General features: G+C 37.0%; 4 protein-coding genes and 1 non-coding gene across 6 annotated transcripts; 2 read left to right on the plus strand and 3 right to left on the minus strand.

Annotated features, from left to right (window-relative positions):
- Positions 1–2155: 2155 nt before the first annotated feature.
- On the minus strand, positions 2156–5047 carry LOC106656650 (mitochondrial-processing peptidase subunit alpha). The gene is made up of 9 exons (XM_014377721.2): positions 4998–5047; positions 4483–4727; positions 4337–4416; positions 4080–4265; positions 3910–4002; positions 3306–3802; positions 3060–3225; positions 2850–2982; positions 2156–2772 (listed from the first exon to the last, which is right to left on the minus strand). Exons 1-9 carry the CDS (start codon positions 5045–5047, stop codon positions 2594–2596), a joined length of 1629 nt encoding a protein of 542 aa, XP_014233207.1. The 3' UTR covers positions 2156–2593.
- Positions 5048–6340: 1293 nt separating this feature from the next.
- Trnah-gug lies at positions 6341–6412 on the plus strand. Its single transcript has one exon. It is a non-coding gene; the product is annotated as a tRNA-His (tRNA).
- A 302-nt stretch (positions 6413–6714) lies between these two features.
- On the plus strand, positions 6715–10674 carry LOC106656657 (vanin-like protein 3). Of its 2 annotated transcripts, none has more exons than XM_014377729.2 (6): positions 6715–7063; positions 7291–7364; positions 7510–7641; positions 8008–8662; positions 9515–9923; positions 10011–10674. In XM_014377729.2, the coding sequence occupies exons 2-6, from the start codon at positions 7308–7310 to the stop codon at positions 10549–10551; spliced, it is 1794 nt and encodes a 597-aa protein (XP_014233215.1). In that variant the 5' UTR covers positions 6715–7063; positions 7291–7307; the 3' UTR covers positions 10552–10674. The 2 variants fall into 2 exon arrangements, with proteins under 2 accessions (XP_014233215.1, XP_014233216.1); XM_014377730.2 differs by having other exon boundaries at positions 6715–7058.
- Positions 10675–13224: 2550 nt separating this feature from the next.
- Positions 13225–14410, minus strand: LOC106656593 (ubiquitin-like). The gene is made up of 4 exons (XM_014377657.2): positions 14288–14410; positions 14194–14211; positions 13608–13720; positions 13225–13534 (listed from the first exon to the last, which is right to left on the minus strand). Exons 1-4 carry the CDS (start codon positions 14303–14305, stop codon positions 13225–13227), a joined length of 459 nt encoding a protein of 152 aa, XP_014233143.1. The 5' UTR covers positions 14306–14410.
- Positions 14411–15051: 641 nt separating this feature from the next.
- On the minus strand, positions 15052–16002 carry LOC106656673 (ubiquitin-like protein-NEDD8-like protein RUB3). Its single transcript, XM_023463233.1, has 4 exons — positions 15921–16002; positions 15777–15827; positions 15411–15535; positions 15052–15337 (listed from the first exon to the last, which is right to left on the minus strand). The coding sequence occupies exons 1-4, from the start codon at positions 15936–15938 to the stop codon at positions 15052–15054; spliced, it is 480 nt and encodes a 159-aa protein (XP_023319001.1). The 5' UTR covers positions 15939–16002.
- Between the last annotated feature and the right edge of the window lie 1701 nt (positions 16003–17703).

The following is a 17703-nucleotide window of genomic DNA, read 5'->3' on the forward strand; positions in this document are numbered from 1 at the left end:
TGGGGGATAAATAAACATTTGGATAGGTATTTTGTCTATTTCAGAGAACAAAAGAGTTTTCCTGAATATCATTATCTCATTCCATGTCGTAACTTTTCTCTGACTTTCTTTTACATCTCATGACTATCCAAAATTAATTAATAGAAACTCTTATAGAGTTCAAAACTTTTTTACGTAATAAAATTTTTCCGCAACTTCGATCGATGCGAAGTAAAAAATGATTGGATTTGCGCATTATTAATACATTGAGAAAAATACCTTAGACTATACATTCCATATTTACTATGAATATAGTAATTTTGTTGTAGTATTTTGCTTTTTTTCTTGGGACCTTAATGAATTATTATCAAAACATCCTTTACACGTGTTAAGGGACAAATTTTTCAAGCAGGATTTTAACCAAAATTTTCAAACATAATTTTTTCATTGAATTGAAATCGAAATGTTTTACAGATCGAGAAATTTAAGCAAGAGTGCTCCAACAAAATCGACCACGAAATTGAAGACGTCAATCACACCCTGTCGCGCTCGGTGAACATTGTAGAAGAGAGTAACGAAATATTCATGAGTCAAGTGGTGTAATTGATTATTTTGTTTACACTCGTATACCCGAGCTTATTGCATGATAATACCTTTGATACGCCTTTGTCAACGCAGGTCGTTCGACGACGGGGGTAATTACGGAAGCGAGGAGATCGCCACCGCGAAGAAAGAGATCGACGCTCTGGAAAAACTCCTGCACAAGGACGACACGGGCAATCGTCAAAAAGTCGCGAAAATCGCCCAACAGGCCAGCGATCAATTGAACGACATCCACAAGAAATTTTTCGATGTGTTCGTATCTCAGCTTCAATTCGATCATCTTCTCGCGGTGTCAATTTTTTTTACGTAATTTTTCGTCGCTCGATTATCCGCAGATTGAGCGCGACTTTGGACAAATTTCAGCTCGTCGAGAGCATCGACAAAGCCATGAACGAGTGCGAGGTCCAGGTCACGGATTGCATGAACCGATTGGTTCGGTCGAACTCGGACGTGCTCGAGGCTTACGACGTGTTTTACGGGAAATGCGAGAACAGAGTCGAGATGTCCGAGGTGCTCTGCTCGCTCGAAAAGCTGCGACGCGCGATGCGGAGTAATCATGCGTTCGTGAAGGGGCCGTTTCCCATCATCGAGAGTACGCGGAGAATTTTGCAATGAAAAATGAATTACCAGTGCGAATAATCGTTTCTTCCTCCACAGTACCCAGTGAAATCGAATACAGCACTATGCAGAGTATCGATGGAAAAAGTGTCGCTGCGGGAAAAGATGGTAAAAAGAAGAGAGATTCGAAGAAAGATTCGAAGAAAGATTCGAAGAAAGATTCGAAGAAAGGTAGACTATGTGTCAAAAAATCAGAAGTTGCTAAATCCGACAAAGAGGATGTGAAAATTAAACAGGAGGATGGCAAATCGGAAGTAAATAAGGAACACGTGGAAAATAATAAATCAGAAGTTTTTAAATCCGAGAACGAAGATGTTACAAATAAACATATCAAACACGAGGATGGTAGATTAGAAGTTGCTATATCTAAAGAGGAAAATAATCAAAATGATAAAGCTGAGGATGTGACTGTAATTGACGAAGATAGCTATGCTCTGTTGATTGCCAAAAATATCGATCGTGTCCTGAAAATCATTCAAACGAATGGAACGGTAAGATCAATTGCGGATATAGAAATTGGCGTCATATTAACGATACATTTAAAAATTCACAGCATTACTACACATCGCTGAAAAATAAAGAGGAACATCCGTCGATCGGTTGCAAAAATCAATTGTGCGAAACGCGAATTAATGACGCTCTGAAGAAACTTAATTCTATACGCGATGCCGCCTTCGAGTTCTGGATTGAAAAATTGAACAGTTCGTTCTCTTTGATTATGCTTGAAACTACCAATTAACGAGAGAATTAACTTTAGTCTAATTTCAGGATTTGCGGAATTGATAAGTGCTACTCAACTACCGTCGATCGATTACTATCTCATGGACGAGACCGAACGGGAAAATTTCTTGAAAAATGAAGGTCTCGTTTCTAGTCGAAACGATTCGACGACCCTGAAAATAAACGACGAATTTTCGAGGTTTCAGGTAATTAATACTAATGATAATAAAAATAATTTTGTCAAAACAACAAAGAAATACTTTATTCAATGGAACAATGGAAAAATTTATTTTACAGAACGCTTTGTCAGACATGCTCGATCAACTCCGCTCGAAATCACCAACAACAATTTCACCTTGCCTAGAACTATGATAAAAAGAAACACAACAATTTTCTTCTGGATTAATTTTTTTTACAATTTTTTTTTTCTTCTCTTTATCTAAAAAACTAATTGAACACAGCAGTCGATTCACTTCAATCACCCGATGGATCTTCAACTATTCAATTTTATATGTCACACTATCACCGACGTCCGAACATCACGACACGAGCAAATTGGTATAAAATAAAAGGAGTCATTAACGTTTTCAATAAATGTGTGCTACGGTCAAAATTAATGGATCATCGAAGCGTTCGCGATGAAATACTTGATGTAACGTAGTCCCTCAAGTTCTCAACGAAAAAGCGACAAGCGACCACGAGAGCCGGGAACGCGTCCTCGCGAGTCCAACAGACCGGCTTGAATGTCCGTGATCGACGGCACATTGCGAACCTCGCCGCGGGCCGCGACACTCGGTGGCGATTTGAGAAGACGATGAGCTACTCGCATGATGTCATCGCTAGTTGTATTTTCTGTAAGAAGAATAAAGCAAAATTATCATGAGAATTGTAAAATATCGTTTATGCTTCATTAGTCAAGAAATAATCACCAATTGCTTGAATAAAATATTCTGGTCGTTTTCTGACACCAGTGGCGAGAACTTGTCGGCCCATATCTTCAAATACTACTGGTCTTTGCTCCAAATTCATCAACAACATAGATTGCAACTGTTTCTTAGCTCTCTGTAAATAGCAATATACATGTCAGATTGTTAATCAAAGTGAGTTTATTCATTTTTGAGGTAAAAAAAAATAATTACAGCGAGTTCGTCTGTGGCAAGTGTACCAGCCATTGCAACCATTTCGTGCACAAGTACTTCGGCCATTTCTTTCACATGTGATGGGGTTGATGAGGCGTGAATGCAAAACAGACCTGTATCGGCATAAGCATGATTGTACGCTGTTGCACTGTACAACCAATGGTATCTGTCACAGAAAAAAAGCATAAATACAAAATTTAAAAAATTTTAACAGTTCTATTCTGTACTAATGAAAAAAGTATGTACCTGTTGAGAACATTGGTGTACAAACGTGTGTACATGCCTTTTCCAGGTCCACCAGCACTAAAACTGCCACCACCGCCCATCATCATATTGAGGACACACATAGGAACAAAATCAGGGTCTTGATGCGAACAACCTTCCAAACCAATGACAACATGAGACAATTCAGGTAATCCACTAGGACCAGCATAGACAGGGACATTACATTCTTCTAAAATGTAACCGCCTGTGTATTGTGCAATAGATTCATCCACAAAGTGTTTGGTTCTATCGGGTAAAATTAGACTGGGATCTTCATCCCAAATTGCTTTCTGATCTACAAAGTATTTTTGTACAGCATCCACTAATCTTGCATGCTCTACACCAACTCCAGCAACAACCATTCGCTTTGGTGTATAATGATTTTTTAAATATGTGAACAAGATATTTCTGTCTATTTTGTTAACATTTCCTTCTGGGCAAATTTTTGGCAATCCCAAAGTGTTATCTCTGTAAGCTGCCTATAATTATATAATATATAAATTACATGAATACACATATTAAAATTATGTATAAAATTATTTTATACAAAAATTTAGATAAAGAAAACACATGTTAAGTGACTTACAGCATGAATCATATCCATGAGCAGTGTTTCTTGTTCTGGCCTCGTTAAAAGTGTTTCAAGTTCAAATTGAATAATTTGACTAGTAATATTTACCTTTAAACATTATACATTACAATTAATATTTTAAGATATTTTATAAAAGTAAAAGTACAAAGTACTAAGCTTATTACCTCATCTTCTGTTATTCTTGGTCTAAGAACAATATCACCCAAAATTTCTGTAACTTGATCTAAACCTTTGATTTCTGCAGATGCAGCATAAATAAATGTATCTCTGGAAGATTGACAATCACAGATACCGCCATGTTTCTCTAATGCAAGCATAATATCGTCTCTGTCTTCATATTTTTTTGTAGACTAAAAATTTTTTTAATAATTATTAATGCCATTATTTATATTACAAAGGATAATTACTTAGCAAAACTTACACCAAAAGCTAGCTTTTCCAGAAAATGTGATATTCCACTTGGATAAGCCACTTCATATCGGGAGCCAGAGTCAATGAGAACTGAAACAAAAAATGACAGTTCATGCTCTGTATGGTGCTATTAAAATAGTTAATCAAATTACGTACCTCCTATTGTGCAAAACTGTCCAAATCTGTTCTCTGAAGCCACTCTCAACCCATTTGGTAGCACTGTAATTTCTGTTTCTTGATCTTTTTCTTTGGCTGATGAATAAATGGGTGTGGGTAGGCCTGGTATAGGTTCCGATAAGGGTGGATATGGGGTTACTGATGACCTTATAGATTCTGGCAACTTCACTGATGTTGCCAATCCACATTTTTGTAGGAAGTATTGACATTTTGCATGTACGCCACTATAAAAGATTAGTACGTCAATAAATATTTGCTACTGCACTTACATTATGATATGCAACAGTATAGAGTAAAAAATAAAATTAACAATTATCAAATTCAAGTTCAAGATTGACCTATAAATTACTAAAAATTAACATATGGGCTTGAGTGCACAATGATATTCATTCAGAAAGTATCTTGAAAATGTTATAAATTAAGACATCTGACGAGGTTATGTCAGACAATGCACTAGTCCAATGGGTATTACATGAATATAATATAGCTGGTACCTATTTTTTAGTGCCGTGACAAGCGGTATTTGCGATGATTTAACCAACATTTTGTCGTGTCATGAGTTTCGGCGTGCCTCGAGTTTGACGAAATCTTGTTAATTAGATATTTACAGTAGGGGAGCAGACAGATATCAATTCTTTTTTTTTCTTCTTTCAGTGAGATTTTCTCTCACTTCTCTTTTTATCCCACTTATGACTTGTGAGAGTCTACCACGCGCCGCGACTCCTATGCTGTGTCCTATCACATGTAAATGCTGACATGCGTGTGCAGCGTATATCAAAAGTTAGCCTATTAATATTAAATTGATTCGAAGATGTGTGTGTGTCTGCTGCATCAATGAACGTCGGTTTGACATTCTCGAATGGAAAGCCATTTAGTTGATGTTTTTCGAGTATAATTAATAATTGCGCTGTTATAGTATCGTGAAAAAAATCATAGGGTAGAAACAAATTTGAATTACAGAGGGGATTAACGTTGTAACATCGATGAGAAAACTAATGATTTTAATTGAGTGGTTATTGAAAAATAGATATAAGATATCGGACTTGTGCAGTTAAAAATAATTTTTCGGAGAATTGCATTTTCATACCAGCGAACGGAATGTTAGGTATACATTTCAGAGTGATGCAAGCAAAAGTTAAAATTGCACCGAATAATTTTTTTCAATACTATCAATACCCAAAAATTTACGTACATTCAACTTCAGGCCTCAGAAAGGGGAACTTTGAAAGTTCTAAAAATAAATTAGAAAATGTAGAAAATTTGAGAATTTATTTATCTTAGAAACGCATCGTATCAAGAACTTTTATGGTTAAAAATGAAGAATAAAATTTAAAAACACATTTCCTTAAATTTATATTGTTAATTTATCATTCATAAATAATATGTATCATATCAATGACAATTCTTGATATTTAGAATTAATTCAATATGATTTCCTATGGTCGGTCATAATTTTAATATTTCATTTTGGTAATTAGAAAAATTATATTGAATTAATTCTAAATATCAGGAATTGCAATTGATATGATTCAATTGAATTCTAGAAATTCGGTTAAAATTTTAGGAAATTGAGTGATAACAATTGTCGACTCCAATTAAACGTTTATTACGTGAAATTTATAAAAAGTCAATCATCTTTTTCAATGAAACATCCAATTTGGATTTTCGCGTCATAATATGACATACATTTTTTTCCAATAATCGGCTAATATATTTATTATACCTACTCAGTGAGAAAGATAACTAATTAAAACACGAAAGAGTCGAAGATTAGATTTAAATTTACGTTTCGCGTTCAACAAGTGAAATTAAATCTCCTCTCCCATCTCCTCCAATAGCCGTGATCGTCTAGTGGTTAGGACCCTACGTTGTGGCCGTAGTAACCCAGGTTCGAATCCTGGTCACGGCAACGTTCCTACGGAGCGTTGTCACGGTGGAGGACTTCTTTTTTTTCTTTTTTCAATTCATCGACTCGATCGAACGTAACAAAAATATTCACACGCTCGACGATAAATTATCAACAATTACCCTTTTTTTCTCGATTGTTGTAATGGCTCCGATAAATCATCGATATCTCTCCGGTATGATTTATAGATCTCGCGCGCTTACGATTCGTCGGGCGGGTAAACATTACGATTGATATAGATATAATTGTGCATGTCGTATCGCGTGATACGTTAAAGTGGCTGATTTCGAGAGAGAGAAAAAAAAAGAAAAAATCATCGCTTCTTTTTTTCCTTTTTTTTCTTTCAGTTTCGAAACGATCGATATTGATGTTACGATTTCAAAACAGTCGGCGTGTACGTCTCTAATGGTGTAGTACTATAGTATGTACTAAGTACACCTCGACACAATATGAGCCGCGTCGCGGTATGAGGCTTGAAAACAATTGAACTTTGTGCAGTAATTCGACATTCTTATCAAATTATTCGAAATAATTAGAGTCGAATCGTCATTGATTTAAATAAATTTAAATCAATTGAAAATCGTCTTATTGTTTACCGGGGATATACAGAGGTGAAACTCTGTACTGTACGTCTTTGTTATTGAACGAGGTTAGGTAAGTTTGTTGTATTACACGCTAGATCATTTTTTATTTTTGAGTAATAGATTGAAATTCTTTTTTTTTTAATTTAATTTAACACATTTTTCAATAACTTTTTATTGTTAATAATCAATATATCAACATTTTTATCCGATTTGTAGCTGCTTTATTAAATTTTAAAATAAATACCTCTTTTACAATTTAAAAATACTATTATTTTAAAAATAACAACATTTTTGCAGGTAAAATTTCATCAAAAATGTATCGAACATTTTTCTTGTTAATCGGTCTACTCGCCGTGGCGCGATGTGAAAGGGTAAGTCGCAGTTATACTCGCTCTTTATTTTTCTCTAAATTAGCACCTTATAAATCGATAAATTGATTTTATACTTTTTGACGTATACGCGCTCGCATGCATAACGTGCAACGAGTATATAATATTTGTGCTGAACAATTTGCAGCTCGCCGAGTCGGACTGCACTTACGATGCCGCCCTAGTGTCCTATCATCCGGTTACCGATGGCGACGGCCCTACAATGGCCGAGGCCAACGCTCGCAATTATCAGAAAATCATCGCAGACGCCGCCAATTACGTGAGTTATTTTCTCTCGTTGAGGCGATATACCGAAGCCTCATTTTTTACAAAAATTCAATTTACAGTATTATCTTTTTTTGTATTTTGAATTTTCAAAAACGGCTCTATGGTGCCCTCCGTTTTATTGTTTTGAACAACTGGTACTAATTTCAATGCTTTTCAAAAATCTCAACATTTTTCCGGAAAACCACTCAATGAAAAGTGTTGAAATTTGCACCTGTTGTTCAGGGCAATAAAATGTAAGGCACCACAGAGCCGGTTTTTTGGAAATTCCAAGTGCACAAAAATATAGAGTGATTAAAATTTTTGATGCACTATCGGTAAAAAATCACAAATAAGATAAATACGATTTAACATGGTTCAGGGAGCGGACATAGTAGTGTTTCCGGAATACTCGTTGACCAGCATCCCCAAGGACAAGGGCCAGGTGAAGGAGCGGCCCATGGACGACGCGGCCTTCCGCGCCTTCTTCCGCGACACGGCCTCGCGAGTGACCCCCTTCGAGGTAGACGCGATCATCTGCGCGAATGAGACCGACTACTACGCGAAATCCCTGAGAATGATATCGTGCTCCGCCCAGGCCAACCGCGTCTACGTCGTGGTCAATCACCTCGAGCGCGTCGACTGCGCCTCGAGCGACGAGGACTGTCCCAGCGACGGCTTCCTGCTCTACAACAGTCAGGTGGTGTTCGATCGGAGCGGTCGCGTCGTCGGCCACTACCGCAAGTACAATCTGTTCAACGAGCCCGGGGTCAACGTCACCGCCGAGCCCATGATCTGGGTCTTCGGCACGGACTTCGGCGTCACGTTCGGCACGTTCATCTGCTTCGACGTGCTGAACGAGCGGCCGGCCACGTGGTTCAAGCATCAGCCCCAGGTGGAGAACGTCGTCTACTCGACGCACTGGTTCAACGAGCACCCGTTCCATCACGCCATGCAGGCGTTCGGCTCCTACGCGTACGCGGCCGACGTTAACTTCCTCGTCTCGGGATACAGCGACGGCCCGACACAGAGCGGCGGTGAGTGTTCTGTCCAAAAAGAAGAAAAAAAGATTAGTTCGTGCGCCGGTGGCATTAAAAATTTAAAGCTGCTTTTAAGAAAAATGATAGTAAATACGAAAATTCGATAGGTATTGAACTACATGAACTTGTAACTGCATGAATTAAAAGATCAGCACATTACATATAATCTGTCACTATAAAATGACTTTTTCATTGTCTACATTTCCAGATGATGATTAATTTGCACTCGTCACACTTTCGAAAAAAATTAATTTGTAATACTCTTTCGCGTGAAGTAGTATTATCTAAAAAGAGTAATCTGAATAAATTACTCTTTTCTTGGCTCAGCATTTTTCGAAAAAAAATAATGTGTTCAAATTACTCTTTTATAAGTTCTTGCGTTTTAGTGAAAGAAGTAATCTGTGCGAATTACTCTTTTTCATAGAGTATTCTACGCACATTACTCTTCGGAGGTTCGAAAGTTACCCTTTTGGGTTTAGCGTTTGGAGACTTGAAACTTTTGACGACCATATAGTTATTATGAAAAGTTCTGTAAAAAATTGAGTACATTTCTTGATTAATTTCAAAACATTTTTGTTCTAAATTTAATTTAATATTTTTCAAAAAAAAAATACTCGTGTTCACATCACAAAATTGTTTCACATCAACTCGAAAGCTATTGAGTTTAAGAGAAAAGTTTATTAGTCATAATTAATTGTTCAAAGTCTACGTACAGTCGATACCTATCAAATTTTTGGACGCACTATCATTTTTTCAAAGCAACTTTCAATCGTCAGTACCGTCGTGCAAACGAATTTTTCTTTTCATTTTTACCACGACACCGGAAATTACAATCAAAAATTCCTGCAGGTTTCGGGGTATTCTACGGAACTCAAGACGTCCACCCAACCATAAATGTTCCCGTGACGAAAAACTCCCTGCTGGTCGCGAGAGTGCCCAAGACCAGGCGCGCCTCCCAGGCCTGCGGTCGAGTTCACGCAGCGACCGGTTTGTTGGCCCTCAAGGACTACATGCCTGGCGAGCTGCCGGTCGACACCGTATACAAGCTCGACTCCGAGGGCAAGCAGATCGAGAAGTTGCCGCTGCTCCACTTCCGCGAGGACATGAGCAAGTACAAGTCCCTGGTCGTGAAGCCCGACGAGGAGAATCGGGCGACGATCTGCCACAACGAGACCTGCTGCGATTTCCACGTGCACTGGCAGGTCTGGGACAAGCGGGCCGAGGCCATGGCTCGGGATCGGGATTACAAGACCTACACGTGAGTTTTGGTTGAAAAACAAAGAGAGAGACACGAAAATAAATGATAATATCGACGATATGATAACGATCCGCGACTCGCGCGCAGATATCGCATGGTGGCGTTCGACGGCGTACGCCCGTTCCACGACTTCATGGTGGCCGGCGTGCAGATCTGCGCCGTGGTGGCCTGCGCGGGCCCCGAGCTCGAGGACTGCAGCACCAGGTGGAACAGCTTCGACAACACCGTGCTCTATCCGTCGTCCTTCCGCGAGCTGAAGATCGACCTCAAGTTCCCGGCGGCGGACGAGCAGGGCGGCGCACCCGAGCGCAGCTCTTACGCGCCCACGACCTTCCGGGGCGTCACGGAGCGTTCCCTGGAGCCGTACGAGTACGAGTTCAAGCAGACGGAGGCGGGCGTCGGCATGGAGCTCGTCAATCGGCGCAACAGGGTCAGCATGGATCTGCTGACTTTCGGCATCTACGGACGGAGATTCGACAGGGACGTCGTTTACACGGAGAATCTCAAACACATGATCGAACCCGAGCAGCAGCAGCAACAGCAGCAGCACGACGATGGCAGCGGCGAGAAGGTGGAGTCACATTATTGCCATCAAGACGGTGTCGATGGTTGCATCGATGGTCGCTGATTTTTTGTTATCGGAATGTATCATAAAGATGATACTCTGAAACGAACGTAAAATGTTGTTATGTAAAATATAATAATGAAAAAAAAAAAAAATGAAAAAATAGATTAGCCGAAATAAACGTTTTTGTTTTCCATCAAGACGTTCATTCTCTCTCTTCGTCAAAACCGCGGCATACAAATACGTAACATTTGTCATTATAAATATTACATTTCCATCTCGAGCGTTCTCTCCCACACACATACACACAACACAAGAAGATGATGATAAAATTAGGTAACTCGCCGATTTGTTTTGGCTTGCCTATTGCGGCTGCGGCGCGTCACGATTTCCAAGAGGCGAAACACCGAACGATCCAAATGTTGCATTATACAGCGAGCACAGGATATATCTCCCGTATTAAATAGTTCCGCGAGCTGTATTACGTGCATACGTACACGTGCGATCGAAACAATTGCAAAACTGCTCGCTCGTATAGAAGAAGAAGAAGAAGAAGAAATCAAATCGGTGCACGTAGATGCAATAACGATCTCTCGGCGATGTTTTTGTACTCGTGGTGCAATAATTGTCCCGCGAGTGCAGGTAAAAAGCGCACATTGTGCAGCATAGTGCCGCTCGTCGTTACGTTCGAACGACGACCTTCGGACTCGATAATGAAAAAGCTGCTTGCGTCGCAAGGGCCGCCATGCGCAGGGGCAATACGCGTTACACTTGTGTGTGTACGTCGAGTAAAAAAAGATGGGCGAGTCTCGAGCTTGTTGCGCCTGTGACATCGTCTTACGGATGTACGAGCACGAAATTTTGTACCTGAGCAGCACAGAGAGATCATAAACGCAGATTATTTTTTCGCCAGCATCTAATACTGTGTTCGAGCTTGCGTCAATTCTATACTTCTTACAAATCTCGTTTTAATCAAAATTATGAATAATTCTGCTTGAATATAAACTTTGATTTTCTTTATATTTTCTTTTCCGCATTTACGACTACGATTGAAAGTTTCCAATGGGTCTTCGTATGTGCATCCTAGCGGATACGGGTGAAAATGTTACGTGGGTGTTTGTAAACAGCGCGAATTAAAGATATTTTGACGTCGTATACATAACGGCTAATTTGGTTTCATTCACTGGTAAATTTTTATTTCATTTTAATCATAACACTTTCAAAACCGGTTAAGCCGTGAAGCATCACTCATAGCGTAATGCAAAATGCAATAATAAAGTAATTATGCATTGAGTATGTTACTAATGGCTTTCGCACTAGTATAAACTCACCGTCTTGCGTGTTTAGTTCTTTAAAAAAAAAATTTGTAATTGTTAATGAATCACAACATTATAGTCGGGCAATAGTCATAAGAGCGATTGAAAATTCCTTCATGAATATGAGCATTGTGAAAATAAAGTATCTGAACGAAAGATGCAACAAAGAATCAAAGACGAGGATGTGCCTCGAGTTGTGGTGTATAGTAGGGTGTACCCCTTTTTTAAATATTTCGAATAAAAAGAATAAAATAAAATATATCTCAGGAGCCGAGTGAAAAACTGTAAGATGGTATATTTTTGCAGGTCTGTGCACAACATGGGTGCTGAAATCAAAAATTTTCAGCTCGGAGTAGCACGAGGCAAATAAATACTAATGTGGAAATGAAAAGCTTTGCGATTTTTTTTCTCCCATAAGAAGGGTTTAACGAAAAATTTTCTCTGAACAAAAAGTGCTTAATTTTGATCAAAGAATATGTGTGAATTTTTTCAGATTTTTTCGGACCATTTTTGGATTTTTGGCGTTCGTCAATATTTCCAAAAATCCAAAAATGGTCCGAAAAAATCTGAAAAAATTCACACATATTCTTTGATCAAAATTAAGCACTTTTTGTTCAGAGAAAATTTTTCGTTAAACCCTTCTTATGGGAGAAAAAAAATCGCAAAGCTTAATTAGTATTTATTTGCCTCGTGCTACTCCGAGCTGAAAATTTTTGATTTCAGCACCCATGTTGTGCACAGACCTGCAAAAATATACCATCTTACAGTTTTTCACTCGGCTCCTGAGATATATTTTATTTTATTCTTTTTATTCGAAATATTTAAAAAAGGGGTACACCCTAGTGTATAGTTAATATAATGGAAAACGTTAATTGATAACTGCGCGCTGACCGCTGACTGCAGTCATTCGAAACTAAACATAATTACTGCCAACTGCCCTGTGCGAGTTTTTCATTTTCTCAACATGTTCCGTATCTTTTTAAACGCTTAGCCGGCGTAGGGATACAATGTCAAAAAAATATAAAGTTGGTTGTAGTGTATCCGCGCATCGATGTATTGCGTGTATCAATATGGTTCGTTTGCTCGTCGCGCGTCTATTCTACAGGTACGCACAAAAGTGTGCCCATATAATGAAGACTGTTGTTTTAAACCACATAAACTTTGCATATCATACAGATATTATTTTAGTTTGTTTACACTCCACTGCAACAGCGGTGGGCAAGAACTAGGGATCAGATTAATCCCTATAAAAAAAGAAAATACATTTTTTCGGGTATTCATCAATTTTAACAATTAAAAAAATAAAAAATGAATTATTTAATAAAAAATTATTAATTGAATAATTTAATAAAAAATATATTTAAAAAAAAATGTCATGATATGATTGATTATATTTTCCATCAATTTGGGCAAAAATTGTTCATTTTGATTGATGCTTTAATTGTTGCTTCCTTTGATGCTTGATTCTCACTCTGTCCTCCTTTTCTTGATCCTGATATATTAATTGCAGATCTTTTGCAAGTTTAAGGGCCCTATCTGCCATATATTTTATTTGACTTGTTTCACAATTGTATGCGTCAACTTTTGCAAGATCTTTTGCAAGATCTTTTGCAAAATTTTTTGCTCCGCTTAGAATGCATACCTTACAAGGACCACCTCCTTGGCGAATACGAAGCTCCAATATAGATCCTTCCTCAATATCTTCATCTTGTAATGTCAGCCCTTCCGTTCTAAATAAGGAAAATTTCATCAATCACATGGTATTGGATGTTCATTTTTTTAATACATGAATAAAACACATACAGTAGTCTTCCATCAAATAGAATTCTTTGCTTATCACCTCGAATACCTTCTTCCTCTTCAATATTTTCCATGATCTTTTCAACTGTGTCTGTGGGCTCAACGTCCATTTCAAACTAAACAAAAAATTACATCATTTATTTACATTCCATCCGTTACTAAATCTATGTTCTATTCAGTTGCAATAAAAAGCGGATGAATAATTATAATAATAATTATAATAATAATGTTGATGAATTCTAAGTATTTCTTTTATCCTACTTTGTGTAAAAGAATATTACATATAGAATGGAATTAATATATAATAGTAGGAAAACTCATTGCTTGTGATGTTCAAAATAAATATTTCGGACTTAATTTAAAACAATGGGATTTACAGCTCATTCGCTTATTTATTTTTATCTCAGTTTGATCAAAAACTTTCAAAAACGCGCCACAGAGCATCACTTGTAGCGTAATGCACAGTAACAAAATTCACGTCACTTCTGCGTGAATTAAAATTAAAATTAAAATAACTCATCATTGACAGTTATAGGCATTACTGAATTTCGCGCTCGTTGGTTAGGATTAGAATATTGTAAAAACTCACCGTCGTCCCAACTATGGTCTGGAAAACAAAGTTTTGTATTTGGTCATTAATTGTAACTAAATGGGGAAATAGTATTAAGAACGATTACAAGTACCTGTATGAATATACGCATTGCGACAAAAAAGTATCCGAACAAAAGATGCAACAAAGGATCCAGGCAAAAAAATAATACTGTTGCAAAAATAAACGGTGGCCAGTGGACACTGGATACCGTGATGTGAAGGCTGAGGCGTGAATTGACGATAACCCAGCGCTGTCAGCACTCAGCAGTCAGCAGTCATCGGAAGCTAAACTTTCAGCCATTTCAGCCAACTGGCGCCACAGCTATAATGATTTGAAGCTGGTTCGCAATATGTGCTTCTCGTTATAAGGAATATTGCATTCTCTAATCACGCTACATTTTTCGACACGCGCGCTCAAACATTTAATTGAATTATTAATGTACGTAATATCAAAGTCATGAAAAAAATACGTCGTAAGTTTGAGCACGTACGTGTAATGTATGATGACTGTAGGATTCATGTACTTGTCTTTGCGTGACTCGTTCATATAGACATTAGACACGCGCCTACTATGCGTTACCATAAATCTGTGCGTTGTATGTTGTGCGCAATGCATATTGTTTCATGTGTTTAATTAGTGTTTTACTTCAAATAGATAGGAGTTAAGTCTGTTCACTGCAGCAGCATCTTTTTAATGTGACATAATATAATAATATGCAATATGCTAATATAAATTTAGTTTGTCCACTGCCATATTATCTAGAGATTAGAGAAATGGATAGGTTTTTATTATGGGTAAAAAATAATACATTCTTTTAAATATTCATTAAATTTTTAATAATTATAAAAAAATTCTTTATTTTGACTTGTGTTTCAGACTCATGATCTTTGCTCTAAGCTTTGCCATTTGCTTGCATTTTAATTCATCTTGATATGTATCGAAATTGGCCCATATTTCAAGTCTTTCTGCAAGACTTCTGGCCTTATCTGCCATGTATTTCATTTGATAAGCTTCAAGGTCTTTAGCAAGCTCATGTGCCATTCTTCTGAAGCACACATGACAAGGACCTCCATGGCGAGGGATTAAAAAGACTACAGATCCCTCCTGAATATTGTAATCTTTCAACGCTTTATGATCCTCCCTAAGTAAGAAAGATCCATCAATCACATAGTATTGTATAAATAATTTTTTAATACAATGAATAAAATACTTACAACTGCCTTCCACAAAAGATAAGTCTTTGTCTATCGACTGGAGTACCATCGTCCTCTTCAATATTCTCCTTAATTTTTTCCACTGTATCTGTAGGTTCCAGATCCATTTCATATTCAAAATTTATCTGTAGAATTAATACATAATATTAAAGCAATACGCATTGCTTAAAATTTTCAAAACAAATATTCAAGATGAAACGCATTATAGATTATTAATAAATATATTGATCATAACACTTATAAAATTAGTTCATCCGTGTAGAGTACCAAAATTTTACATGAAATAAAATAATTTATCATGGACAGTTGAGCGTTACCGACTTTCGGGCTCGCAGACGTTTTATTTATAAAATTACAGCAACTCACCACGGTCCATATTGGCCCCTGTCCATTAATTTGATTGAGAAAGTCCTTCATCTGTGAATCAAAGTTTTATGTTTGTTAATCAATTGCGACATACTTTATAGTCGGGCAAAAAAAAAAATTAGTCATTACAGCGATTAGACGTACCTTTACTAAAAAATGCATTACAACAAGACAGATTAGTATATTCCGAACAAAAGAAGCAACAACAAACGATGACGATTGACGAGTATGTATGACTATTAGCCGGACACTGGGCAGTTGAACACCGTACATGAACTGTGAGGAAAAAATTCGCGATAACTGCGCTCGAGTCGCTAACGACAATCATCTGAAACTGAACTTCCTGCCAGTTCATTGGCGCCATTGCTCGTCAGGTGGAGCACAACATGGGCTTCTCGATCCAACGGAAAGTTGGGCTCGTTTTTTTACAGTCACGAATCAAATATCTGTTCTGACTCTCGAAGTTTTGCAATATCAAATGTAAAATTAATGAAAGTTTGAATGTTTTTGTTTTCATTGTCAGTTCAGTAATACTTGCAAATTGAAATACTTAAAAACAATAATTCCTTTAAGTTTATAATTCGTTTGTCTTAAGGAGGTACCTCCGCTCAAAATTTACCGAAGAGATTCGACTCAAACTTCGTACACTAATCCTTTTTAATGATACAAATGAACTTGCAAAATTGTATGCAAGTTCAGTACTTCGTTTAGAAGATATTCGTATTTCAATTTAACATTGAGTCGAATGAGAAAGTCAGTTACAAGAGAATATTTCAAAATTTACCGAAAAGATTCGAGTAAAATTTTATGTGTATCATAATTAACTACCAAAGAACGTACGGTTAAATTTTCGTAGACATTGGATACCTTTTTAATGCTCAATTAATTAATAATAATTTATTGACACTAATCTCGGGACATTTGACCAGAATTTCGCCGGCGGGAGCGGATGACATAACCTAACATTTTTGAATTTCTCAGCGAAACGCAAATATCTTATATTATTTATAACGAAGACTATAATGACCGATCATTGATAGAAATTCAAAATTAAATAAATAATGGGTTGTTTAATTTTATATCAATAATGTTTTATGCAATATAAACATTTTTTTTTATAAAATATGATTGAAAAATAACAAAATTTTACAAGTTTAATTATAAACTTCTTGAGATTAACGACACCAGCCGAGCAGTAAAAATATTGAGTTTTTCACAGTTGGTAGTTCTGCTCGGAGGTACCTCCTTAATATCGAAAAATTGGACTGACTCGGAAATGTTTGTCATTGCTACAGCAAAAATGAATGAGGTTTAATGTCTTTATTTCATAATCCGTTAAGTATCCTTTATGATCAGAAATAATTATCTTTTAGCATTATAGGTATCAATTTTTATTCATATCAAAGAACTTTTTTTGTCTAGAAAATTCAGATTATGCTTTAAAAATTTGGGAAGTTCCTATAATAATTTTTAAAATGCAATTCGGGTATTTCTCTTTGGACCTGCCAAGGCAATTTTGGCTTTTGTTTAAATTTGGATTTTGCCGGTAACATCTCGAAAAAAGTCTAGTAGTGTAGTTCTAATCGAAAAATGAGATTTGCTTTACATCAGGCCGAGTAATTTTCAGAGAGGAATTCCGATGAAAGCTAAGGAAAATATGAAGGGCTAAAGTCAATTTGCCCAGCCGCTCGACGGCCCTGCTACACGGTTTTCAGTGTTGCGCGGCTCGCTATTATCAAAACTCGCTCATATCAAGTAATTCAGCTGAAAAAATAATTGAAAATATGCTTTCAATAGGAACTTTTCTCAGATTTCTAAAGGTGCAATCAGACTTTCCGATAATTTGAATTTCCTCGCAAAAAATGAAAAGTAAATTTTAAAGTTCATTTTTCCATGTTACGTTTTTCGAGATATTGCACTTTGAATG

The sequence above is a fragment of the Trichogramma pretiosum genome, unplaced genomic scaffold (genome assembly GCF_000599845.2).
Source record: "Trichogramma pretiosum strain Unisexual culture from Peru unplaced genomic scaffold, Tpre_2.0 scaffold41, whole genome shotgun sequence".
NCBI lineage: Eukaryota > Metazoa > Arthropoda > Insecta > Hymenoptera > Trichogrammatidae > Trichogramma > Trichogramma pretiosum.